General features: G+C 46.4%; 1 protein-coding gene across 2 annotated transcripts in view; it reads left to right on the top strand.

Moving 5' to 3' along the window:
* The window catches only part of LOC143171606 (leucine-rich repeat and fibronectin type III domain-containing protein 1-like protein), a 60,300-nt gene extending 37,946 nt beyond the window's left edge, over positions 1-22,354 (top strand). For both annotated transcript variants that reach the window (XM_076360660.1, XM_076360661.1), the window contains exons 2-3: positions 7,448-8,842; positions 19,711-22,354. In XM_076360660.1, coding sequence (XP_076216775.1) covers positions 7,467-8,842; positions 19,711-20,221 — 1,887 coding nt within the window. In that variant the 5' untranslated portion in view covers positions 7,448-7,466 and the 3' untranslated portion in view covers positions 20,222-22,354. The remainder of the gene's footprint in view (positions 1-7,447; positions 8,843-19,710) is intronic.
* The last annotated feature ends 4,480 nt before the right edge of the window (positions 22,355-26,834 follow it).

The following is a 26,834-nucleotide window of genomic DNA, read 5'->3' as shown; positions in this document are numbered from 1 at the left end:
ATTTGCCCTTCCTGAGTAAGAAGGTGTGATCTAAACGATACAGCGCTTTTCTACTACAATCGTTATGTCTTTCCCTTGAAGGAACATTTTTGAACAGTGCTGTCCTGGTCTTAATTGTGTTTGTCTGTGCATGTTAAGAAATCAAAGAATCAACGTCAAAAAAAAAAAAAGCACGTTCATTTTAGATTCACTGCCCCGTCAGAACGATGTGCTTTATATATCTCCAGGAGTTGCGTTGTCAAATAGGGGATGTTAAGAGTCAGATAATCGCCAACAGTCCTTGCGCAAGTGGGGGTTACGAGAAAATTCTCCGATTCCCACAGATTTTCAGAGGTGCCCAGGGAGGCTCTGCTCTTGCTAGCAGAGCATCACCTGCAGCGTGAGGTTCAGGTCAGCCGAAGGTGGAACTGTTTGTGCACCAAATTCCCCTGTACAAGCAGCAGACGGTGAAGCCAGCGAGATAAAAACCGATACGGTTTTACACGTAATGAAACACTTCCCTGGGTATAATGTGCTAGGGGCTTGGTGGTGGGACGTGTTGCAACTCATAATAGATCTTCCAGTAAAGAATGAACGCTCCTAATTGCTAATACTGGCTGTGTTTGAGTAGCCCCCGTGAAAGATATACAGCGTGACTAAGAACAGCTCGTTTCTCAGCGTGGTAACTCAAGTAGCATTACCTCCAGGCTCCCCGTACCAGAAGGGGCTCTGTCCTTAAATAAAACATCAATATATAATTCACTCTCGGCTTTTCGGCAAGTACATCTTCAGGAGACCCTGGACCATTCGTCAAAACCCACAGGAGTTATTTCTGTTTCCTAATTTACAGTGGTGTCCTGGCTACCTCAAACACAGATTAAACGGCTCCTGTTCAGGATTTTCGGGGGCGGGGGGGGAAGATCATCACAGCTTCTCATGAGCAATTTGGCCCTTGGAGAAAGGAAAGAGAGGGAGCGCGGACATACACACAATAAATCCATAAAGCATTTAACCTTTTGGTGGTAATTCCTTCTATACCTTCCTCGGTATATGGCATGCGCTGAAGTTTAGGAAATGGGACAGAAACCAGTATATATATTTTTTGGGGGGGGGGGGGGGGCGCCGAAACCAACGACAACCCAAAAAAACCCCAACAACAAAACGAACAAGTGATTTTCAGGTCTGCTAATACACCGGACAGATGACTGAATTAGGTGAGGCAAAAAGGAACACGGAGATGACAGTTACCGCTGTGCTTTGACTTCTGCTTTTCCTATTCCGCGGCTCTCTTTCGGAAATGCGATTTTTTTTTTTTCCTGTGCGCGTTATAAATACGCTTCCCCAGCGCCACCCACTTGAGGAGTGGCAGGCAATAACCACGCGCAGGTGGATATCATTCGTGCCACCTTCTGGCGGTGAAGGAAAAGGCAAATGAGTTCACTTGCATAGCTGACATGTCTGAAAAATAATGCCAGGAAAAAGAAGAAATAGTCCGTATTTTGTTATTTTTAATATTAAACGGTTTGGGTTTCCTATTATGCTGTGAACTAGATTAATAGTAGGATTTTTTGTAGGTTTTTTTTTTTTAATATTAATTGTGGTGATTTGGGTTCAGAGAAATGCTGGCTACCAGATTTGCAGCTAATCCGCCCTGCGCCCACGTGTATCTAGAGATGTGCTACCAGTGGTCTTGGAAAAGAAAAAAGGGGGGGCGGGGGGGGGGGAAGGAAGGAAAATGAGCAAGATACTTCTTAAACACTTACTGGAAGCATTTCTTGCTGTTACAGGTGGGGCAAGTGACACTAAATTAAGCACATTATTTACTGTTGGTAAATCAAAGAGACTTTTTTCTTCCAATGTGGTGGTTAATTCTGGATCAGAAAAGGGTGATAATAAAGCCGCCCTCTAGAAAAAGCTTTTTTTTCTTTTTCCCCTTCTACGGATGCAGATGGCGAGCACCTGTCTCGTGCGGCGAACAGGTTGTCACGGTAGTACAAGAGTCAAAAAAACCTGTGTTTGGAATATGTAGGAGCGCGGTCTGTTCATCTCGGCCGGACTCAGCCTCTGCAGAAATATCTCGCGTACCAGATTTAATTTTGTTTGTTTGAAAAGCAGTGCTTGGGTGGATGATATATCTCAGGCTGTGTTTCTGTGTGACGAGGGTGCAAGAAATAGGGTATGAAATAGCTGTTTCTAATACCCAATATCTATTTGCCACCCTCTGCGCATCAATATTTCTGTGCTGTAGGGAGCCAAGGTCTCTTTCAGAAAGACCTGAGTACGATCGGAACCTGCAGCTTTTGTATTCGGGGTACTTGTGCGAGGCCGGTGCTGGGCAGTTAAATAAGAGAGTAACAGATTTATAGCAAGCCTTTAGTGCATGCTGAAAAATAGCAGACATGTCTTCGAACAGGCAAAGACAGAGGCGATGACAGCATTCGCCGTGGCACAGGCCTGGGTGTAGAATGGTTGGAGATTATGTTCTTCTACACGTGAGTCAGGAACCCAAGTCAGTGGAGAATGAACCAAAAACCAAGACGTAGCTGCACCCCTTAAACGCCACTGAAAGACGCAGATGAACGCCGAATAGATGCAGCGTAAACGAGTATAGAATGGAAACCACGTACTTGAATACATTTTGCTAATAATTCCAGTAAAATGAATAGCTAGGTGCAAGAGGAGGAAACAAGATGACGCTGAAATAAATGTGCGTTGTATTGGAGGAGGGTGCTGTTCCCCAGCTGTCCTGGTTTCGGCAGGGATAGAGTTAATTTCCTTCCTAGTAGCTGGTACAGTGCTGTGTTTTGGATTTAGGATGAGAACAAAGTTGATAACGCACCGATGTTTTAGTTGTTGCTAGGTAATGCTTACACGAGCCAAGGACTTTTTAGTTTCCCATGCTCTACCGACTGAGAAGGCTGGAGGTGCACAAGAAGCTGGGAGGGGGCACAGCCAAACTGGCCAAAGGGACATTCCATACCACGCTAACGTCAAGGTCAATGTTCTAAAAACAAACCTCACAAGCGAGACATCGCTATTCACTGCAGACCACAGCCAACTGCAAAACCCAACACCAATCTTTAACATGTACAGCAGGAAAAAGAGCACGATGCAGATTATACAAATCAATATCGAGAACAGAGAAACCAACATTGTGACCCACAACTACTAACAGATGTAAGTTCCTTAATACACTCCGGTTAATCTGTTATTATCTCAAACCCTTCGAGCCCCATGTTGGGTGCCAAAAAGGACTGTCGTGGTTTAATTTCAGTTGGCTACTAAGCACCATGCAGCCGCTCGCTCACTCCCCCCCACCCGGTGGGATGGGGGAGAGAATCGGAAGGGTAAAAGTGAGAAAAACTCGTGGGTTGAGATAAAAACAGTTTAATAATTGAAATAAAATGATGATAATAATAATATGTTAATAATAATAATAATAATAATAATAATAATAATAATAATAATAATACACAAAACAAGTGATGCACAGTGCAACTCCTCACCACCTGCCGACCGATGCCCAGACAGTCCCCGAGCAGCGGCCCCCCCGGCCAGCTTTCCCCAGTTTATGTACTGAGCACGATGTCCCATGGTATGGAATGTCCCTTTGGCCAGTTTGGCTGTGCCCCCTCCCAGCTTCTTGTGCACCTCCAGCCTTCTCAGTCGGTAGAGCATGGAAGACTAAAAAGTCCTTGGCTAGTGTAAGCATTACCTAGCAACAACTAAAACATCGGTGCGTTATCAACTTTGTTCTCATCCTAAATCCAAAACACAGCACTGTACCAGCTACTAGGAAGGAAATTAACTCTATCCCTGCTGAAACCAGGACACTAGCAAAGGCCCACTTTTTGGAGGCTTGAATTTCTTCCTTAAAGCTGGCGAAACAGTATCTTTACGCACCACTATTCACACCGAAGCGTGTGCACGTTTTGCAGCCTGTGAGCAATCTCTATGCTATAGTACTAACTTAAAGCTCTTGCAAATCGGTTATATTTACAGCAAAGGCAACCTGAACTCTTTCCAACGGAGCGAAGTTAATGGGCCACTAGCTGTTGGAATTAAATATCCCCTCCTTTAAATATCATTTAGACTACAAATGATAGCCAATGGTAAACTAGTGGTGCCTGTCTCTCTGCACAGATCTTCAACAGGGGTGAGGGGGGGTCATGTTCTAGGTCCCTTCCAACTGGAACTCTTCAATTCCCTAAGTCTTTATTACTTTGGAATTAAACGACTACCTCAACCAATTTTTTTGCATGAACCGCTACCGTGCAGATGGCAACTGAGGAAATGAGCCAATAAGCAACAGCTCAGAGAAGGTTGGGTTTTCTTCCCCGTGTCCTCGGTCCGTGGGTAGTCTTATAAGCATGAAATTTCTTTCTTTTACTGCCTTCTGTTGAGGTGGTGTGGATTAAACTGTCTTTAAAAATACTACTGTATTATCGTGCAGTCAGGTATGTTCCTGACGCGGTTTTTGGGTGATAGTGCCAAACCTGCTTTTAACAAGAATCCAGCGCGATAGCGGTAATTCATTGACATGCCGCTCTTCTTCATGAGCCACCATTTCCTTGCGACTGCTACGTAGTTTGTAAGAGTAATTGCACTATGTTCGTTCTTGGCTCTAAAAATCATTAATTTTAGTGCCGTGGTTTCACATTAGTAACATTTAATTATTTTTTTAGCAGAATAATGGTTTAAGTGAGGTGGTTTTGTGCTGGTTTCTTACAGCCCAGATGTCGGTTAATCCATTAAAATTGCATTAATATTTGCTAATGACAAAACAAGGGAATTACAGTATTGCACAGCAGCTTGTTTTTTGGATAATTGCGCCTCCGTTAATCATTTGTGCCTAGCAGGAGTGAAAAGATGGAGCCATTAGAGGCAAGAAGGGTTCGGAGCGCAGGATGGAGTGAAACGGGTTTCTTAAAAAAGCAAATATGTGAAAGATAAAGCTTGTCCTGCACTACATTAAATATCATGAAAGCTGTTGAGAAAAAAATAATCGGGAAGCAAGACATAACTAAGAGGATGCTTATCAGAAAAAAATTGTAAGTATCAAGCGAACTAGCTTTGTGCAAACTCTATCGTAGGGTTTGTTTTCCTATAATTCAGTTGTTCTTAACAGAAAATTTATCGTTTTCTACGTAGAACTGACACTCTCAAATATCAAAAGTGATGTTCAGAATTGGAATTTGAAACCAGCACTAAATCAGACGGGCAGAGGCTACGGTTTGTAGAGGCACAGCTGAGATGTGAAAAATGTGGAGTTATTCACGGTTCATAGGGTAACGTGGGTGGGAAGAAGCCTCAGGGGGCCTGTAGTCCCATCTCCTGCCGAAAGCAGGGTCAGCTCTGGGATCAGGGCTTTGTCCAGTCACCTCATCCCAGAACGGAGGTCCCCCAACCTTTCTGGACAAGCTGCTTCACGGTCCTCACAGTGAAAAGGGTGTTTCTCCTTGTATCCAGCTTGAACCTTAATTGTATTAATTTCTGCCCCTTGTCTCTTGATCTCCCATCGCAAACCGCGGTGAAGAGCCTGGCTCTACCTCCCTGATAAACTCTGTGGAGGTGCGAGAAGGTTCCTACTACGGGGTGTCCCTGAAGCCTTCTCTTCTCCAGGCTGATTAAGCCCTGTCCTCTCGGCCTCTCATACTGTACGTGCTCTAACCGTTCAGAGGTTTTGGAGAGGGATTGGTTGGTTGGTTTGCCTCTGGGTTTTTTTCTTATTTTTTTATTTTTTACAAAATATTTTGCAGAGACTTGATCAGAATCGCATACACCTAAAGATTAACCTCTAATAAGTTAAATGCGAAAGTTAAAAGGTAAGCGCGTGGTTTAGACTGAGTTTCATGCTCTCCGAATTGAAGTAGTAATACTGTATAAGCGATGGGTCGATTTTAGTAACTTTTTTCCCCTCTGTGGAGCTTTAAATTTGATCTAACCAAACTAATTTCCAGACTCTGCAACTGTGATACGGTAATTCTGTATCTTAAAGATCTGTTGCCCTGTAAAGGAGCTCTAACTCATGGAAATCATTAAAACAAAACAAAATAAAAACCCAAACCCACAAACATACTGTAAGGATCTGCTGACTTATAGCAAACGGTGCCCTTGTAAGCAAAGGCTTTGGTAGCCTCTTTTACAGATAGCTGACTCAGCAGATTATGCTGTTGTCCCCAGCTTTGTGCTAAACTGAGGCCCGTGACTTGTGTTGCATTCCTTGCTCTCAAAGGCAGCAGCTGATTATTTTTACACTGCATTTACCCACTATATGATGAAGGAACTGTCACGTGGAAGCACCTTTAATCAGCTGTGATCTCTAGCGCGCTAGAGCTTAGATGTGAAGTAAAACGACGTGTGCTCGTTTGCAAAAAGACCACTACCCTTCTTTTGGAGTAGGATTCGCCAGCTGGAGTTTGGAATTGGGTTGTACCAGGGCACTCGCCCGAAACACATAGTTTGAGTCCTTTACGTTGCAGATTGGGAGTTTTAGCCTTCATGGCTGCTTGAGTCACCACACTTAATGCTTAGCAATTTTCCAGCCAGCTGGAGGTAAAGTAGAAATGAAAATCTACCCTCGGTGTAGGAGGCAAGCACTTCAGATACAATGGGAAATAACTTGGCATGCACGAGATTTCACAGAGGTAATTTCATTGACCGAGCCCATGTGCAATTATGAAATTTATGTTTCTAAAGCTGCCACCTGTGCTGCACAGAAAAAAAAATATATATATACCTGCCTCTCTGATTGAAAACAGCCTTGCTTTTCAGAAATGCCTTTGAAGGTATTTCGCCTTCTTATTTGCTCTAGCAGTTTTAGACCCCTGCCACCTCCCGGGGAGGTACAGGTAAGACTGAGGAGGGGCACAGATGAGCTTGAGGGGTAAGACAAAAAAAGTTGTTGGACATCTACAATGGCAAAAATGTGAGGGGAGCATCATCACAAAGCAATGAAGCGATATGCAGGCCGAAATGAGGTTCAAGCCCCAGCAAACAGTCAGATGTGCGCAGAGACAGTTATGTAGATGGTACTCGTAACCTAAAAAATCTTGTATATTTATTTGCTTTTTCCCCTCACGTTCCTCTCGCCAAGTATCAGCTTCACATCTTGCTTTGTTCCACCTATTAAAGTACAACTGTCAACACCGTTGGTTGTGAAGAGCCGCTAGTAGGTAGATAACGCATCCCAGAGCAGCAGCAGTGATGGACTGTTGCCTCGCAGTCAATCTGAAGCGTTGCTGTCAGGAGGAGAGCGGAGCCAAGCTAGCACAGAACTAGAAGCTCTTAGCTCTAAAAACGTCCAGGTTAATATCAGCAGGTAATTTTATTATTGTCTCGGAAGGTGCTTCCAGTTTGCACAGGTGGACTTGTAATGAAAGACTTCAATGTAAACCTATTTCTAATGGCCCAATTAAAATATATTCACATGGATTTCTTCTCTTTTTTTCCCCCCCCCCCCCTTTAGGTCTGTTATTTTTCTTACGATGGAAAGGCTGGTTGTCTATCTACTGGTTATTAGCACAGCTGTGAAGGCCATGATGTGTCCCAAAAGATGCATGTGTCAAAACCTGTCTCCATCCTTCACAATTCTCTGCACGAAGACGGGGCTTCTCTTTGTGCCCCCCAGTATTGACAGGAGAACCGCAGAACTAAGGTTAATGGATAACTTTATCACTACGCTTAGGAGAAAAGATTTTGCAAACATGACTAATCTAATTCATTTGACACTATCGAGGAATACAATAAGTCAAATCATGCCTTATGCATTTTTTGATCTTAAAGGCCTTCACGCCTTACACTTGGATAGTAATAGACTAACTTACATCAATGAAGATCATTTCAAAGGTTTAATTAACCTTCGGCATTTAATACTCAGTAACAATCAATTAAACTATATCTCTCCTGGGTCATTGGATGACTTTATTGAAACAATCGAAGACCTGGATCTGTCCTACAACAATCTCGTTAACGTCCCTTGGGAAACAATTGCCAAACTTTCTAATGTGAATACGGTCAGTTTGGATCATAATCTCATTGAGTTTGTGCCAGAGGGAATCTTCTCGAACCTTCACAAACTTGCCCGTCTAGACATGACCTCCAACAAGTTGAAAAAGATCCCTCCTGATCCTTTGTTTTCCAGAATACCCGTGTACGCCAAGTCTAAAGGATCTCCGCTGTCATCCCTGGTGCTTAGCTTTGGAGGGAATCCTTTGCACTGCAACTGCGAACTCGTGTGGCTGAGACGTCTCACCAGAGAAGATGATCTAGAAACCTGCGCCTCTCCACCAGAACTGATGGGCAAATACTTTTGGTCTATTAAAGAGGAGGAATTTGTCTGTGAACCCCCGATGATAACGCACAGAACCCCAAAACTAACAGTGACAGAAGGCCAAAGCGTCTCTTTGAAGTGTAAAGCTGTTGGCGATCCAGATCCCTACGTTCGCTGGATCTCACCCGATGGGAAGCTGGTCTCTAACACGTCTAGGACGATTTCTTATGAGAACGGTACTCTGGATATTTTGGTGACTTCTTTGACTGACAAGGGCACGTTTACCTGCATAGCATCAAATGCTGCGGGAGAGTCGACGGCTCCAGTCGAACTCCTTGTTACCCCGTACCCTAACCTTGCTAACAGCACCAACTGCGATAAAGACGCAGAGCCTGGCCCCTCAGATATTCTCATATCTGCCAAGTCAAGCTTTCCAAACGAAACGAAGGCTCAGCAAGAGAAGGTGGTCGTGGCTGCTGAGCTGACGTCGTCCTCTGCTCTTATCCAGTGGCCTTCTCAACATCACCTCCCCGGGATCCGAATGTACCAGATTCAGTATAACAGTTCTGCTGACGACATACTAGTGTACAGGTAACCCTGCTCGCATGCCCATGCTCACACCTCAGTGAAGTAGGTAGGGGAAGTAAGAAAAAAGGGTAGCGCAGTTTGACACGTTCCATGTAATGGCAGCTATCTTGCAAGCAGTAACGGTAAATGAGGGGATGAGGAGACAATGGGGGCCTTAGACTTTGCTCGTTCAACTCCCGTTGTTGAGGAGTTGCGCTATTAAAATTATTAATACATCTGCTTCGGTGCTGCCTCTTGGGGATCTCGAAACCCTTTACAGACATAATTAAGTTTCACAGTCCAGTTTAATGGACCAAGTGAAGCTGATGAGCAATATCTTAGTTGTTAACGTTTAAGGAAATTGAGATGGAGATTTTAGTTACCTTTTATGCTGATTAAGTGTAATTATTTTACTTAAAAATATGGGGAAGAGAGAGAAAAATCAAGATGCCCAAAGATGCGAGATGCCCAAAGCAACATTCTGCCTATATGGATATGGCCTTACCATGTTATGCCAAACCTTCAGCCCGTATCAGTCGCTGCATGCTTCCTTTTCTCCGCTTCTGTGGTGTCATGGGGATAAAACTCACCGGTATGACTTGGACACGGCACAGAAGGTTTTTGGTTATGTATTTTGTGTGACTTTCACATTTAAAGGCACTGATCTGTCCGCTGGAGATTATTTGGTAAAATTTACTTGGGAGTAACTCTCTGATATTAAGTCTCAGTGGACAGCATGCAGATTAAGTTTGGAGCCGCTCCCCCGTGCAGGGGTGGGCGAGTTTCTGATTATCTGCTTTTCCGTTTGTTCACAGGCTTTTGTTTGTGATTAACCGGGGGTGGAAGGGATAGGGAGGGGTAGAATGACTTTAAAGTGGGAGCTAGCATTTGATTCGCATTTAATATTCCATAGCTGTGCACTTTGTAAGGATGATAACTTCTCTAAACTGAGCGATAATGATTTTTCTAACGTAATGCCACTGGTTGCACTGAAGTTTGGAGTGGAGTAAGCGAAAGGAGGATGACATCTAATAGCTCCAGAAATATCCCTGAAAGTTTGGGCTCAAGTATACTGCTTTAGTAAGCAGCTCCCTAAGGAAAGGAATGGAGGATAGCCGTTCCGCTGGGATTCCTATTTTAAATACCTACCATTGCAAGCAAATTCTTGTAAAAAAACCGGAACTGTGTATGAAAATTGCGTGAAATACACGTTTCACTGTACCGTCACTTGGGATTTTCAGAAGTCTCGTGTTAAAATGCCCATCCCCAGAGTCTCTTTGAGGAAGGATGCCATCCATCCTCCCGTTGCCATGGCTACGAGCTAGAAAGGAAGCAGGAGGACTCGGTGAGGGTAAGCAAGGGTCTCTTCAGAGGGGGGTGGGAGGACGCCTTGTTGGTATCTGACAGGGATGGTGAGGAGCTGGCTGGAAGATGAAGCCTCATTTAGTTGTCAGCTGTGAGAACATTTGTGACATTGCTGTTTGAAAGACCTGCAAAGTTGCGAAACGAAGGGAAATGCGAAGCAGAGATGTCTCGATAGCTGCGACTGGGGTTCCTAAAGGGATTTTATTCGATTCTCCCACTAGAAAGTAAAGTGAAGCAAGCAAAGTGAGAAGCAGGTAGAGCCAGCGGGTGCATCGCAGGCACGGCCAGTAGTATAAGAGAGTTGTTTAATGGGATTTTTCATCCTTTGCCATAACAGCTGGTCAGCCGAGTTGGCAGCCTTCTTACAATTGCAGCAATTCGTCCTCGATGAGTTTTAAACTGTCCAAAGTCTCTAAAAATAAATGAGTGACTCACGTGGTAGCTCATTAATAAATCTGTAGAGTTGAATGCTGCTGCTGCTGAATAGCCTTGTTCCTAAAGAAGAGCTATGTGGAAGAAAGGGGGACGAATACTATGTTTGCACGCCCCTTTCTCGGCCCAGATTCCTGTTAACCGAGAGGCTCAGGTTGGTAACAAAGCCGTAAAATACTTGACGCTTCAAATCACAGAGCAGCGATTCCAAATAATACAATGTAATAGACTGTAGTATAATGGGCCTCTCAAAGATGAAAATTCATGCGTTCTCGTGCAGTTCCCACAGTGAGTAATCATCAAATATAGATCGTTAAAGGGAGTTTTGTGCTAAAGTGAGAGGAATGGTAATTGGGCAGCAATTCTGCATTTGCAGTTTTCTGAACAACTGCTACTTCAAGTTATGCTATAAATGTTGGAGTGTTTTAAGTTGAGCGCGTTAATGTGCGCTGGAGAAACAGGAGTCCCCAGATTTGTTTGCTGACTCTTTGCATGGTCGTGACCCCTCTCAGACTCTGTCTTTCTGGTAAGGTATACAAACATCTGTTTCGCGGAGTCAGTCTGTTGACTGAAGATGTATGAATACATATGATATATGAAGATGTAAATAGATGTGTAGTAGCACACCCAGCAGTGGCAGTGCTTCAGTCCTGCCAAAGGACCTGAAAAAGGTGAAAAGCTTCCTTCTACCTAGAGCACGCCGCGTAATTTATTTCTGGTAGGCGATAGCTTGCTGCCCAAAAAAAGTATTAAGCAGTGCAGGATGCATCAGAAACCTGTCGCTTCCGTCAAGTTGAGCGGTACCATGGGAAAAGCAGTTGCTATGGCAACTTTGCTTTATCTTGAGAATTTAAGTTGTTCCTTTGACTCCTTTATTTTTCCTCACCTTTCCATTTCCTTCTCCCTCTGGATAGGTAATTGTGGGTAAGTGCGTGTTCATCTGTGCCCGTGCTAGAAGCCTATGAAAGTAAAGGGAGGGAGGGAGATGATATTCTTCCGAATTTTCCCTTTGGACTGCAGTCAAGTTGTCCGTTCATGTATGTGAGAATAATGTATGCGCCCTGCACGTGGTTACGCCGCCCGTGTACGCTTGCACATAAGCGCACCATAATTGCTCCTTGTTGTTCCCAGTTTGGGAGATTCACAACACAGAGCCACAGAGCGTTCTTCCCAGTGGTGAATACGGAAAGGAAAATAGGAGTTGCGCTTCTGGCTCCGCTGGTTACTGTGTCGTCTCAGGTGAGTCGCTTAATTCCTCTACTTCTGTGAAACAGAAACTATCACACTGACCTATCTCCTGGGACAGGGGTTAGCAAAACTGAAGGCAGAAATTAGTTATGGAGAAAGAAAATTGCATCAGAGTGAAGCATCTGGCAAGATGAGTAGCAACAATCCAGAATCGGTAAATTAAAGTGCAGGTAGCAATTTGCACTTTCAATATTGAAAGTAAGAGCCTTGTTTGTATTCAGAAGAAAGGTCGGAAACTGTTGTTGTACAGCCACGTATAGAGTGAACCAAGAATCGTAACAGCCACTTTGTGCAGCTTTTCCTTCTCTGAGATATAAATGGATCTGTATTCTTTAAACAGCTTACAGTCCTGATGCTGATTACAGTTCCTGTGCAATTTGGACTTCACAATGCTCCACAGGACCCTGGGCCACCTTTCTCTTGTAGCCTCCCGCGGTGTGCAAGAGAGAAGCAGGGCAGCAACTGATGCTCAAAATCCCCTGAAGGGAACTGCAGGTGGTCCTATTTTGTCTTCCTCAAATGGCCAGCAAATTAAAAAAAAAACAAACCCGTGATTCTGTATTTCTGAGCTAGGCTGGATAAACTTCGATTTGTACCACGTTTGATATAAGCAGCAGATTACTAATGCTTCATAATCTGATTGATGCCCTAGTCAATTAGAAGCTGGATCTCATAACATCAAAGGCAATAGTCTCCTAAGCATTGAATTTAATCTTTCATAGCTACTGATCATCTAACTTTAATTAGCTGCAACTACATGCTATAAATTAGAAGATGAGTATTTAATAGTGATGCTTCTAAGATAATTGAGAGACTATATATTGCATAAAACTGCTGATAATACGTCCTTGTTTTCTCTGTTGAGAGAAAACCTTAGAAATTGAGAGGCAGCCCGCTTTTAATATGGAGTACAAAGTACCGTTGTTTAAAGGGCAGAGCTGTCACTCTTGGGGAAAAGGTGATATATTGCCAGATCAATATAGCAATGATTACATCTGTTGCGTGAAAAGCAGTTGGAATCGGCCACGCTACGTCTGCTCAAAATTTCTTAAATTAGCTCAGCACAGTGCAATGGAAAGCCTCGGGACCATGCTAGATTTCAAACAGCAAAGTTTGAAAGAGGTTTTATAGCTCCTCATCGGTCAGGCACGTGCCGTAAGACTTTGTGTTTCCTTTCTGCGTGCCCCTGACATGCTGGACCCTGCACGTGCACTGTACGGACGGACTCGGGTGGTGCAAACATGCCTCTCAACTGGCAGAGTTGCCGGGTGTGCGTGCAGTAACTGTAGTGATTTTGGAGTATGTCGGGATTGCCGTGGTTATCCAGCAAGCCTGCACACGAGCGGTGGCTGTTTGTCAGGAGGAAATGTTGGACAAATGGTCACGTTTGCATTTCTTCACGTAGCCAGCAGTCAGTCACTCCTCAAAAAAAAAAAAGAGGATCTATACCGATGGAAGTTCAGAAATACGGGAGCCATCTGACATCTGTAAATACAGTGCATCACGTGATTTGTTACTCTTTGGCTTTAATTTTGGTAGCTTTTTTCCCTATCTTGCAGCGTAGCAGTTGTCATGGCAGTTTCCAGGCTTCTTCAGGGAGTTTCTCCTTGGAAACCTCTTCTTCGGGTTTCCCTTTATGGGGAAAAGCCTTATGTTCTCATCGTTGTCTGTGTGCTGAGTTAATCAGGATTACCCTTGCAAAGCTGGGATTCCTCAAACCACAGAGGTCACTTCTCCATTGTCATTCCCCCTCCTTCCCACACCCCCATGATCTTTGTTAATGAGGCTGCCCAGTGTCACCTCTTCCTTTGGCACCGATTGCTGCGGGAGAGCCATCACAGTTTATAAAAATAATGCCTCGCAGACGCAAGTGATGGACGGTAGTTGTTGCATTATGGAGAGATCATTCAAACGTGAGATATCACTGTCTTGTCTCCCAAACATTTAAGATGCTGTGCTTTTTTTGGAGGAGGAAGACATCCCCGTTTCCTTTTGTACTGTTGATGCAGAAGTATGGTTCTTATTCACACCATTATAAAAACCAATTGCTGTCATTGCTTCTGTCGAAAATTTTGGCATCATTTCTGTGAAAGCTCTGTAAATAAGAAACCTTTCATCAATGCTTCATAACTCTCTGTATCTTCTGGTGCGTGGTCATTTCATTTCCAGACTGTAGCATCAACCATGTGAAAATAATTCTTTTGAAAAATGCAGCCAGCAGCCTGTGTTTAGTAACGGTCTAGGATTTTATGCTGCCTTAGAATGGTCTTTGGTGGCGGTGGTTTTTACCTCCACAGATGTCATAGATCGTATTTGGGTCTCGGTGGGTGTTTCTGTGAAAAAAACCCCAGACTCTACACTGATTGCTTTTTAATCCCTTTAATCAGCCGAGTAAACTGGGTGCTCAGGAGTTTGTTGACAGAATCAGTTCAAAAAGCCCTCCTGCCACTGGGGTCCCTCCAACACCTCAAATTCTCCATCCCTTCCTTTCGCCCTTGCTCTTCCCCTCCCAATTGAACAGCTGAAATGGCAGGAAAAAAAAATCTGTTTTTTCAAACCGTCCGAACGGTAGCGTTCGACTGGGAGCAGGGGGGTTGGCCGAAGTAAAAGTGATTCATTTGAGGCAGTCTGGCCACAGTATTGCATTTTCCTATGGGCAGCATCGTTATCAATTAGAGTCCAAACAAAAGACTCCCATCTCTATTTCGAGCTGCTCAGTTGATTTTGTTGTTGTTGACAGCGTTGCTAGGAAGTATTTCCAATCTCACAAAATGACGTTTCATCAGAAGTTTTGTGAGCAGATTTCACAGTTGAGTTTTCACCAAAGGGCTTGACTTGTTACCGGCTGACTGCAGATGGCAGGGGAAACGCTGGCACGGATTATGGTTTATAGATGTTCGTGCTCTTAAAGCAGTTACGTTAGCACTGTTCGTTTAAATCTGACAGTTGCTGTTCTGCTGTTGATCCCTTTGAAAGACGGTGCTTGTGGGCCAACACCAAGCACATGCAGACTCTGTGACATCAGAGATGTAAGGGGAAAGGTAGTATACATTCAGCTACGAAAAAAGATTTGACAGAATTGTGTCTAAAACCGGCAGTTTCGGCACTTCCATAGGTAATAGGACGCTAGCTCCTGGTGAAAGTCGAATGTAAATGAAGGGGTTTTTTTGAGAAAAGACTGACAGGGAGTTATTGTGAAATAACATCATAACATTTCTTGAAGAATTAAAAAAAGACCGAAAGCCCCCAAAATACTAGCCGAGTAAAAGGTTTTTGCATCCCCGGAGACTTGAGAATCTCCTGGCAGACATGAGGTTTTGGCTTCTGTATCGCTATTATGAAATGTCTTTCATGCAAGCTAATTATTTAAGTAAATGACTTTTGATTGCTGCAAGCTCTGAGTTTGGGAGGGAATAATTCCACTGAGAGGTTGATAAGCTTTACTCTGCTTAGAGTCACAGTGCCCCGAAATCCCAGTCACTTGGGGCTGTCAGGGATCATATGGCACCCTGAATATGTTTCGTAACGAACCTACAATATAGTCAATGCTGCTTAAAATGTTACCAGGTCAAACTAAGTGCCGATGGAGGTGTTTGTTCTGAAGATGCCGTTTTCTAAACTGTAGTCGGTGGGTTCTGGTAGCATGATAAAGTTTTCAGGTGATAGGTACGCTTGCTGCCAATATCTACCCACATGCTTTCTGGCCTTTCCTACGAGTCCTCGCCATTTGCCACAGCCTGGCACTAAAGACCTGCCTAGTCAAGCTTGTGCTAATTTGTCAAACTGATTGAATTTAACCACTATTCGATCATTTATAGCGTTGCTGCAATAAAGTAAATACGGTATGGGGAAGCCTAGACTCTACCGCAGAAGCAAATGTTCTGCAGGCATAAGCGGGAAAGCATGCAGAGGTTAACTGCTGACATGGCTCTAGGCAGATTGCCTACGCAGTTGTGAGCTGTCCTTACTCATCTGTAGAGGATTCCTTGAAACTTCCTAAATATGCCAAAATAGCTATATTTCCCGCAAGACGTGTCTGTGAAAAACTGCTTAGCCAGTGAAGAATCCTTATCTTCTACCTTATCAAGACTATGCGCTCCTCCTTATTCACGGAGCTGAAAATAGCCTTGTATTACCAGAAAAGCTGATAGAAATCAAATATATATTTGGTCTTACTGAACATTTGGACAGACGATTTGCACAGGAGATCAGAAAGGCCTTCGTTTAGAAGCTCCTCTTTTTGATGACAGCTACTATAAAAGTATTTCAGCAATAGCTGGGCACACTGTAATACAGCATACGCTGTGCATAGCTTTCCGTGGTAATTAGTCAAATTCCAATACCGAACTCTTCATTGAATAATCCTGACAATAACGCAATGCAGGAAGTCGTTTGAAGGAAGAAAAGCGAGCATCAAAGGCTGCCGAGTAAGGCAAATAACATGGACATTAAGCTAGAAAACAGTACTTTGCATAATTTTTGCAGTTACACCTCCCTCTCGCAGATGGGCAGACTCCTAAAGACTAGAAGGATGCTTTCCGTATGGTGTTTCCTTTCTGTTCCTGTTGCTCAGCTGGTCTTCTAAATGGTGCCTTCTTCTAGCAGGGGTTATCTATGACATCCCTTAGCTTTCTATGTACTGTGCCCTGAGGTTCGATGACGGTTTTGCTGACGTCAAGCAATTCTAGACTTTGTGCCCTGGTTGGATGTAGTTGCCAGCAGTATTTTTCTGGGAGGCATAACTGATTTCAAAGCCTTTTAGTGTTGGAGGCAGGCAACTAAATTCCCCACCTTCTCAGTCGCATCCCTTTGTATGACAAGCAAGAATCTTCTGCTTAGTTTCAGTGTAACTTGGTGTTTGAACTGAGGGAGGAATGCAGCCCAGCCTCAGCCACGGTGTTCTCTTGTCGTGTTTGGTCACTGTGAAATGTGGCTGAACAGACGACTGAAGAGTTAATTAGCTATTTGTCTGATAATTGATAACGGTGTATGTTTTAGGAATGTTAAGCCACAGAGCAAACTGAGCGGTGCTCTGCGAAGCACCAGCCACACCTGCCAGCTGAGGATCGAGGGCCACGTTCACGTGGAGAGTGTGGGAGAATCACCAGCTACACACTACCAAAAGTTGTACCCGGAAAAGCCAAGGATCGATGAATTGCTTTCTGGAGTCCTGGTCCAGTGAGACAACACAACCTTGGTGTTTTCTTTGACACGGTGTAACGTTATATAATGACACGGCTGAATTAAAATTGTGGAAAAGAGAAAAAAGCAAGGAGCACGACGTACTTCGAGGATTCAGTGCTCGGCCGGTACAGGAGATGTGTAACTGTAAAGCAACAATCACCACAAAACGCTTGTTCCATGAAGTAATGCTTGCAGGGCAGAGAAGGGGCGAGTCTGTTGTCAATGCTCGCAGCTGGCAGACCTCAGTCGGCATTGCCTGCACTCTGAATGAGTAACGGTGGCCATGAGGAATTTCAAGGGCTTGTTCTGCTGGTCTGAAGCAGTTGCTAGCGTTGCACGTTTCCTCCTACATTAATGTTGGATTAAATTTCTCATTATGTACGCGTTAGGAGTTCTTTGGGTGTTTCAATTTGATAAATGAATCTTTGTGTAGTTTCCTCTCCAACCCTGTTCCTCCTGCAGTAAAAATCTCGTTAGCCTTAAAACCCAGCACGTGGCCACGTTCTGTGGAGGTCGTGGAGCTGCTGTTATAAATTAAAGCTGGGGCAATGGTTACGAGTTGCGGTTTGGGAAATTCAAATCGGACATGAGGGGAAAAATATCTACTGGGAGGGTAGTTTAACGCTGGAATGGTGCCTGGAGAGTTCATGGAAGTTTTCAAGTGTTGGCTAGGTGGAAGTGTGGCTGACCTGATCTACTGTTTGTGATGGTACTGCTCTGCGCGGGAAGCTGGGCTAGAGGTCTCGGGGGGGGTCTCCTCCTCTAGTGTTTCTATGAATCTGTGGTGGTGCACGTGCATCGACAAGGGAGTGGGTTTGGTTTTTCATAGTCACAGAAATTCAGTTGTTATAAATGAAGTGGTAGCAGCCACGTGTTCGGAGAATGTTCTTTCGAAGGTGTGGCTCTTCTTTCTTTCCAGTCTAAGCATTGTATGGTCCGTAGTCCCATGGATGACTACTTGGAAAAGACTGTATGACAAGCGGTTAGTCTTCTCCACCACCACCTTTGTGGCCAGGAGAAGGCCACGTTCCCACCCGCTATAAATGGATGTAGTTTCACTGGCTCCTCTGCTACTTTACTCCAGCGAGGAATCTGAGCCACACATACGGAGAGCTGGTCTGCAGTGAGATATTGTGATTCGTATGGCCATGACCGGGGTCTGTGGGAATTGGTAACACAGCATATAGCTCTTCTTTTGGCATCCTTCTCACCCGTCGATGTAGTACCAGTGCTACTTTGTGGTAAAGGAATATCGACATTGAACAACCTCAATGTTAGGGTTGCATCAAGGCAAGGAAGTCAAACGATCTCAATGTTAGGGTTGCATCAAGGCAAGGAAGTCAGTGTGTGCTGTTATTGGGCTACAGAAGACACCACTTAGTTGCAAGCGTGTACACTTTGCTCTGATTGTTCTTACCGGTCGACTGATTGTTGGTTGACAGCTGGCTGAACATGAGCCGGCAGTGTGCCCAGGTGGCCAAGAAGGCCAATGGCATCCTGGCCTGTATCAGAAATAGTGTGGCCAGCAGGAGTAGGGAAGTGATCGTGCCCCTGTACTCGGCACTGGTGAGGCCGCACCTCGAATCCTGTGTTCAGTTTTGGGCCCCTCGCTACAGGAAGGACGTCGAGGTGTTAGAGCGTGTCCAGAGAAGGGCAACGAGGCTGGTGAGGGGTCTGGAGAACAAGTCTTCTGAGGAGTGGCTGAGGGACCTGGGGTTGTTTAGCCTGGAGAAGAGGAGGCTGAGGGGAGACCTTATCGCTCTCTACAACTCCCTGAAAGGAGGTTGTAGCGAGGGGGGGGTCGATCTCTTCTCCCAAGTAACAAGCGACAGGATGAGAGGAAATGGCCTCAAGTTGCGCCAGGGGAGGTTTAGATTGGACGTGAGGAAAAATTTCTTTACTGAAAGAGTGGTGAAACATTGGAACAGGCTGCCCAGGGCAGTGGTTGAGTCCCCATCCCTGGAGGTATTTAAAAGACATGTAGATGAGGCGCTTAGGGACATGGTTTAGTGTTGGGTCGACGGTTGGACTCGATCTTGGAGGTCTTTTCCAACCTTAATGATTCTATGATTCTATGATTACGAGACAGTGAGCATCACGGAGCTGTTACAAGATGGAAATAAGGTTAATCTGTGGACCGAACGTTTGAATTTGCCTTTTTCCCTTGATCTTCAAAACGTGCTTCCTGTGGATGTGAAATTACTAAAATACATTTTAAAGTGTTTAATGACAAGGATAAACTGTTCTGCCATTTAAGTCCTCAAGCACGTTGCTTCAGTTCCTTTATGTTTTTCAAAAGGCCGACCGTATTCCATTCTGCATAGGGCGCGTTATGCCCTTTTATGCTGAAACTGTGGAAATTTAAGATAATGCAGATCAAAACAATAGATCAAGTGTGACTTCTCCCCTGGCCATTGGTAAGCGTGTGCACTCAGGTCCCTGTTTGTTTGAAACAGCCAAGGTAAAGATACTGTCATTGCTAAAATCTGCGTCTTCCGTCCCTACCGCGTAACCTAGGGAAGGCTAGATTTTTTTGCTGCTTGGTCCGCTTGCCGGGCTCATCTTCTGCTCTGTTAGTTTCCTCACAGTGGCACCGATAGTCAAAAGAGCTCTCCTTAGGCTCGATCGACTTGGATGTTTACTGTACTCATTTTCTCTTCCAGGATGATTCCAGCTGCTAGTAAATCCTTCTTCTTGACTGATCTGGTTGCAGGACGTGAATACAACCTCTGTGTTCTTGCTGTTTATGATGATGGATTGACATCTTTGACCGCAACCAGAGCGATCGGATGCGTGCAGTTCACAACCCAGGAAGAATACAAACAGTGCCGATCCCTTCACGCGCAGTTTCTTGGAGGAACCATGATCATCATTATTGGGGGTATCATAGTGGCTTCGGTTCTTGTTTTCATCTTCATCCTCCTCATGAAATACAAAGTCTACAACAACCACCACAAAAATAAAACCACTAAAGTTAGTAACGTCTGCTCTCAAACCAATGGAAGCCAAAGTGGCTCGATGGCTCGATCCACTTCTAAACTTTCAGAGAGGCGGGAAAGTTTGCACCAGGAATGCTCGGGCGCTTCCATCAAAGGAAAAACTGTTGTAGATTTGGATTGTGAAAAAGTGACTCCAACCAACACAACCTTTTTAACAACTGATGCGTTATCTTAATGGCCATTTGATGGAGCAGGACACACCAAGGTGGTATTGCTTGAAACATTTTAATGCGAGTGGTTGTATTTTAAGCTTCACTACTATTGTCTATTTTTAAGATCAGATGGTTTAAAAAATATTTTTTTAATCTGTATACAGTTCTTGCATTCTTAACTATTTTGTTTCAATATATTAAATATAAGTGTGTGATTTACAAGATTTTTTTACTGGTTCTTTTATAGCATACACCTCTGGTATCAAGGCAGCAACATAGCTAAATTCTGCTAGGTTTTGTCTTTGGTGAAATGCACTATTTTTTCATTTGGTTACCAACGAAGAGCAAAATCGTACTCTCAGGATCCTCAGACTTCCTCTCTCACGGCAGAGTCACTTAGCAGCTTCAACTACTCATCTCTTCAAGGAATGATTTGTCATAAAAAGTTACCAGCTTCTCAATACTGAGTTATTTTTTGCCATAGGTATGGTGTATACGTGCTGCTCACAAAAGAAGCAAGATTAGTAGAGGTTCCCCACAGGAGGAAAAAAAAAAAGGTACTCTAAAAAAAAAAAAAAAGAAAAATTGAAAGTACTTTAAGTACTTTAGCATATTCTCTCAGTTATTCCGCGGCACAGAAATATGAGCTCGTATTGTTTGCTTTGTAACAGCTGTTATCTGTCGAGACTGTGCCTTTGCGAAACCTCCTCTTGTTCTCGGTCGTCAGATTTACCTTTGTTTGGGCAGGAAGAAGACCTGGTTTTGTTCTTTCTAAATTGTAAAACTTTACAGAGCGGTTGAAATTAGATGTGTTTCACTGTGCATGCTTTTGCTATGTTGAAAACCATGCCATAGTCTCCCCCCTCTGAAAGCGTACTGCTGAAGGCTATTTTTTTTCCTTTTCTGTTGATTAATTTGTTGCCTGAGGACCCACAGATTAAAGCTTTCGTGTCCTGAGGGACGTTGCACTGTCTCACTGTGACACTGCATCTTCAGATGGCTTTTACATCAGTCTCTTATTTCTGTAATACTGCATGAAGTGTAATGTAAGTGGCTGATAGATGAATTATGTGAATGTGTCTGGTCGAGTCATTTTAACGCATCATATTGAATAACGAAATGTTCCTTTTGTTTCAAGGGATACTGTCAGATCGAGACGGGCCCAAAGTTTAGGTTTTGAAATAACTTTTGCAAAGCCTACGAGGAGCTGGTGACCTCAGCTAAACGATGTCCCCTCTGCCATCCTCATTGGTCGGTGATTTTTTTGCGTTGTTTTGATACTTGGCTTCGAAAGCAAAACGAGAGAAAACATGAATACCTTGTATTTATTAAACCTCAAGAAATGGAATGTGAAAGGAATTGGCAGGAGAGGCTTGCAAGCTGAGTGAGCGGCTCGCGTCTTTCCAAAGGTGATTGTGTCACAACTGAGCAATTAAGAAAAGTGTCTTTCCTAACATTGTCCCTTTAACAGAGTCAAAATATTCCTCCTGTTCGGGTATGAAAGAACGGACCAAGAAAAGCTACCTGGCAGACAGCCAAAAGCTGTTTAACTCCACAGCAGTTGAGGACTGTATTTTAATATAGTTCAATTCTTACTAACTGCCAAAGTACGAGGCATTTTTTGACATTTCTGCGCCGCGCAGATTTGCTGAGGCCTCTGTTCTGTTTTGCTTCTCAAACATAAACGGAGGGGGAAAAGTAATTTGAGGGATTCTGTTATCAGGTGTATTTGCGACAGTGAGGTAAGACTATGCAGCTACACTCATGTTAGTTTTCTTAAAAAAAAAAAAAAAAGAAGAAAAAGAAAAGCTGTATGTGCAACTGCGCAAATGGATGCTTCTTGTTACGTAGATGATGGTGATGGGGCCTGTGCGTTCCAGGATTTTCCTCTGGCTTCTGTCTGCCTTCCAGGGACGCAGACTCGTCACTGGCACTCCTAAGGTGCAACCACCTGAACCTGCCTACGGTCGCTGATTTGAAACGCTCTTGCAATCCCCACCTCTTCCAAAGAGCAAATTCGTTCATCTTTGGCCAGACGCAAAATTCAATGCTGGAATTTGAACGTGGTTTTCTTAATTACTGCAGCCTGATTGCTATGAGTATCATGAGTGACTCAACCCACCTGTACATTAAATCTGTTTATTGGTAATATCCTGCCATTTTCTGCCAGTAGCGGTTTCTCTCACGCCCTTTTATTTGGTTCCTACTTGTTAAATATGAAAATGCTGCACTGCCGAGCGGCATCCAGGTGGGGTTCAGGGACTGTAGCTGCAAATGCTGTGTTTTGACACTTCATAGCGTGTACGTACCTAACACGGGTATCACAGCAGCCAGCCTACCTCTTTTGTTGGCCCTTGGACCACAGGCAGAGACGGCGCGTTAGTCCGTTCTGTAACTGCTGTTCTGTCTCGTGCTCGGGTTGTCCATCTTATCGTTAGGGGAAGAACGTCAAACCAGTATGAGCTGCGCTAGCATCATCCTTGCCTGCATGCAATAGCAGGGACATACTGGATTTAAGTATTTCTCCCTTGGAAATGGAGTTGGGGGTTTGGCGCATTTCTCCAGGTTGTTTTAAGAGGTTAACTCTTTAACTCCTGATGTCTCTGTAACAGAAGCATAAAAATGTGGAATCTGAAGCAATTGCTCCTTCAGAAAGATTACGGAGGGGGGGGGGGGGAAACGGGGGAACTGCCCAGAACGAATGTCATAACCACTGCTGCAAAGGCCAACCTTACGTGAGCAGGGGGCAACAGCGGAGCAGCAGCTGAGGGCGGAGGGCACAGCAAAGGGCCATGCTCCTTCTTGCCAGCCCTCATTCCTGCTGCCTCCCCCTCACCGTTGTCTTTTGGGGCACCGGCCTCTCCCGGTGAACGTGTCTAAAGTTCGGAGGCACCTCGCTCTTCCGCAGGGGACCGCAGCCCGCCCCTCGCTCTGCTGTCCCCGGGCCGGTTTCACGGCGGAGGAGCGCCGCCCTTCACAACAGACGACGGCCCGTCCCTCGCTCTCTGCTTCGGGCCCGCCGCCTTCCCCCGTGAGGAGGCCGGTGCCACCGGTGCGGCTTCTGGGCCAAGGCGGGGGGGGGGGGGGGGAGCGTGAAATGGCGGGCGTTGTCTGCCGGGCACTGCGGAGCTCTCTGCCTCCCCCCCCCCCCCCCGCGGCCGCCGCCCGTTTGCCCTCCCTCACAGAGCCCGGGCGCTGCCTCCTCCCGCCGCCGGCGGTGCGCATGCGCACTGCGGCGGGCGGGAACGCTCCGGTACCGGCGCCGCTGAAGCCGCTGCGCGCATGCGCGCTCGGGGCTGTGTGGAACGGCCGCCGCGGCTCCTCGCTGCCCCCCCGCCCCGGGTGATGGCTGTGTGGTACCGCCGGGGCGGAGGAGCCCAGGGCCGGTGGGGCAGGGGTTCCCCCCCCCCCTCTGCGGAGGGCTTCGGGGGTGAAGGGGTGGCAGCCAGCAGGATACAACTCTTAAGGCGCAAGCAGTCTCCTCGGCGTGCAGGGAGCTGTAGTCTTCCAGCACAGCAGCGCTTTTTGGGCAGCCACGTTGGCCTGAGGGCATGCCGGGAGCTGTCGTCTTCTGGTACAGCCCTGCTGTGGGGCCGCGCTGGTCCGCAGGCTGTGCCAGGAGCTGTAGTCCCGGTGCCGGTGCCGCCGCGTGTCCGTTCCACGGAGGCGGTCCAAGGAAACCCCCGAAAAGCCCGAGGGACCCTGGAACAGCCCCTCTCTGAGAGCCCGAGAGGTGCCGTGGAGCCGCTGCCCGGCGTGACCACGCTCGGGCACCTTCAGAGCTCTGCTCTGCCTGAGCTGGCTGGGTGTGGGCGTCCGGGCTGCCTGGTTGAGGGCGAATGGGGAGAACCGGGGGCAGGATGGGAAGGAGTTGGGTAAGGACTTGGAAATTCAAGATGGGGGTGACTCTCTTTTTTGCCATCGGATCCCCTCAAGGCTCGTTTATTTTTCCCTTCCAGGCCCCTCAGGCCTAGACCCCTCCTCATACCCACTAGTCCCCTCTGAACCCCTCTGTTGTCCTGGGGTTGCCTCAGCCTGGCCCATTTGCCCCCTCAGAACCTCTCGGCACCCCAGTGCGCCTTTTGATGTGCTCTAGAGGCCTCAGCTTGCCCCCTGGTCCCCGCAGCACCCCTCTGTTAGCCTCCTTGCGCCCTCCCTTCAAGCCTCATTGTACACAAAAGCCCACCGCTGGCCTTCGCTGGGGCCGGTGGAGGGCTCTTGGGCACAGCCCAACCACGGGACTCCTCCATTTGCCCTGTAGCTGTCTTAGGATCGCTCTAGTCCACTCAGGACCCCTCCTGAGGCCTTCATTGCACCCCAGACCCCTCTGCGGAACCTCTAGCACCCTAAGAAACCCCACTAGACTGGGGGCCTGGCCCCCTAGACTCTACGATACGACTTTAGTCCCCTCAGCACTCCTCTGTAGGTGTTTGTTATGCCCCAGAGCCTTCTGTTGCTCGCCTAGCCTTCTCGGGAGCCCTCTAGTCCCCTAAGGACCCCTCCTGAGGCATTCATGGTGACCCACAAGGACGATGTCTGTCCTCTCAGACGGTTTGAGGTATTTTGCAAAGCTCTGTGGGAGGACGGAAGGGAGCGAAGGCATGTCACAGCGAGTGCCCTGATGGTGCTGCTTAGCTGGGCAGCGCGAGCAGCCCTGGCGAGAGATGCCCGGCAGTGCTAGTGGCAGTGGCCGCAGGAAAGCTGGCGGCAGGGGCTGCGGTCACTGCACGGGGGAGGATGAGAAGAGAGGGCCCCCAGGGTGAGGGAGGAAGGCTGGGCTCCTGGGCACAGTGTGCTGGCCCTACAGCGAAGCAGGGCTCGCTGGTGGCCAGGAGGGCTGGAGCTGCTGCTGGGACACTGGAGTGCAGCCCTCGCAGCATCCCTGCTCGGGGACGGTAGGAACCCTCTCACCAGGGACAGTGAGGCCACACCAGCCCCACTGATTCTGGGTGCCTTTGCTCACACAAGTCCCCTGCTGATGCCACGGACAAGAGTCCCGGCAACGGGGGGGAGCTCATTACCTTGGTGCTGGGCGAACAGTGCAAGGAGGCGGCCTCAGCTTCCCAATCCCCTTGGAGCTGTGCATTATCCTCTGGCAGCGTCGTGCCTAAAGAGCGGGGCAAACACAGAAGGGTCGGTAAGACACGGCAGCTTTGCCAGCAAGCTTACCAAATACTGAATCAGAATCGTTTAGGTTGGAAAAGACCTTTAATATCATCAAGTCCAACCGTTTTCTCATAAAAGCTGTGAGTCTCTGCTGCTAGTTCTTTTTCACTTGCAGGATTGAGGATTAAGCAAAATCTTCTAGTGAATGTCCTTTTTATGAGGATTCTTCAAGGTCTTCCAGCTTCACGGACTGGTATGAAGATACCGCAAAAATATGTTCACTAATACACCCTCTTCAGTACAAGTACTGCGGCAATCCGGTGTAATTCCACTTGGCAGGCTTATTTCATCTGAGTCCACACGTGGTAGAGCTTTGAACGAGGAATGGCTGAGGAGGGAGGTTATGACCCACAGTCAAGAGGACAGCGATGTCAATTTAAGGGTGACCTGCCTCCAGCGTATCTATGCGAACGCTCCCGGCCTGGGAAACTCCAAGGACCGAGGGCTCCGCGTGCAGTCCCGCAGTTAAACCATGGTCGGAATAATGGTGCCGGGGGGGGGGGGGGGACGGCTCGCGTGGCTGGAGTGCTGCAGGACAGGGATACAAGCTCTTCAGGGGAGATGGGGAAGATGAGGAGCGGGGCTGCCTCCTGTGTGAAGGAGCAGCTCAGCTACACGGGACGATCAACAGTCTGGGAGAGAGCGCGTGGGTCGGGAGCGGAGGAGAGGCGGTGCTGGCGACGTGGTGGTGCCTCCACCAAACACAAGAACCGTCCGTCGCAATGCCCGGGAGGACGTTCCAGAAAATATCCCAGAAAAATATTCCAGTGGGATCTGTTGTTTTTTTCAGGAGGGCAACGCCCTCTCTGCCTCCTTTCCCAGGATAAAATCCCGGGAAGCAAGATGGGAAACGGGAAGGAAGAAAGCAAAGGAAGAGGGATCTCCCGCCTGGTGAGTCTTGGAAAATTGGATGCTGCTGCTTCTTCCCCGACACAACCGGGTTTGGCAACGGACAGGCGAAGGGCAGGATGGCTTTTGGCACCATTTCCTTCTTCCCCAGGAACCCTCCATTTTCCATCCCTCATTTCACAAAATTTTGCAGGTAGGAGGATTCATTTCTTTCTTTTTTCTCCCCCCCTTTTTTCCCTTCGCTCATCTATCCGTAGGCAGCTCCTACCGTATCTGGGCAGCTTTTCCAGGCAAGAAGAAGAAGAACCAAGTCCTCTAGGCGGTCCTCCAGCCCCGCTGCCCAGCACTGAACAGCCTGGCAGAGCATTCAAAGTACACGATGCGGCTCGGTGGCACGAAGACACTAAAAAAAGCCTTTTTGTTTTTTTCCGTAATTCAATTCTGCAGCCCTTGACGTGTGTCTGACTGAATTCCTTCTTTGGGATTTTCCTGTAAAAGCTGCAAGCTGCTCGTTCTTGTTAGAATTTATTATTTAAGCTGATATTCTCACAAACCCTATAATAACGCTGTATTTTGACGTTGCTCCTCACGTTCGCTTTTATCCAGAAGCTGATGAAAAGT

The sequence above is a fragment of the Aptenodytes patagonicus genome, chromosome 28, assembly GCF_965638725.1.
Source record: "Aptenodytes patagonicus chromosome 28, bAptPat1.pri.cur, whole genome shotgun sequence".
In the NCBI taxonomy this organism is placed as follows: domain Eukaryota; kingdom Metazoa; phylum Chordata; class Aves; order Sphenisciformes; family Spheniscidae; genus Aptenodytes; species Aptenodytes patagonicus.
Note: the sequence above shows the minus strand (reverse complement) of the source record. Positions and strands in the feature narration are given on the sequence as shown.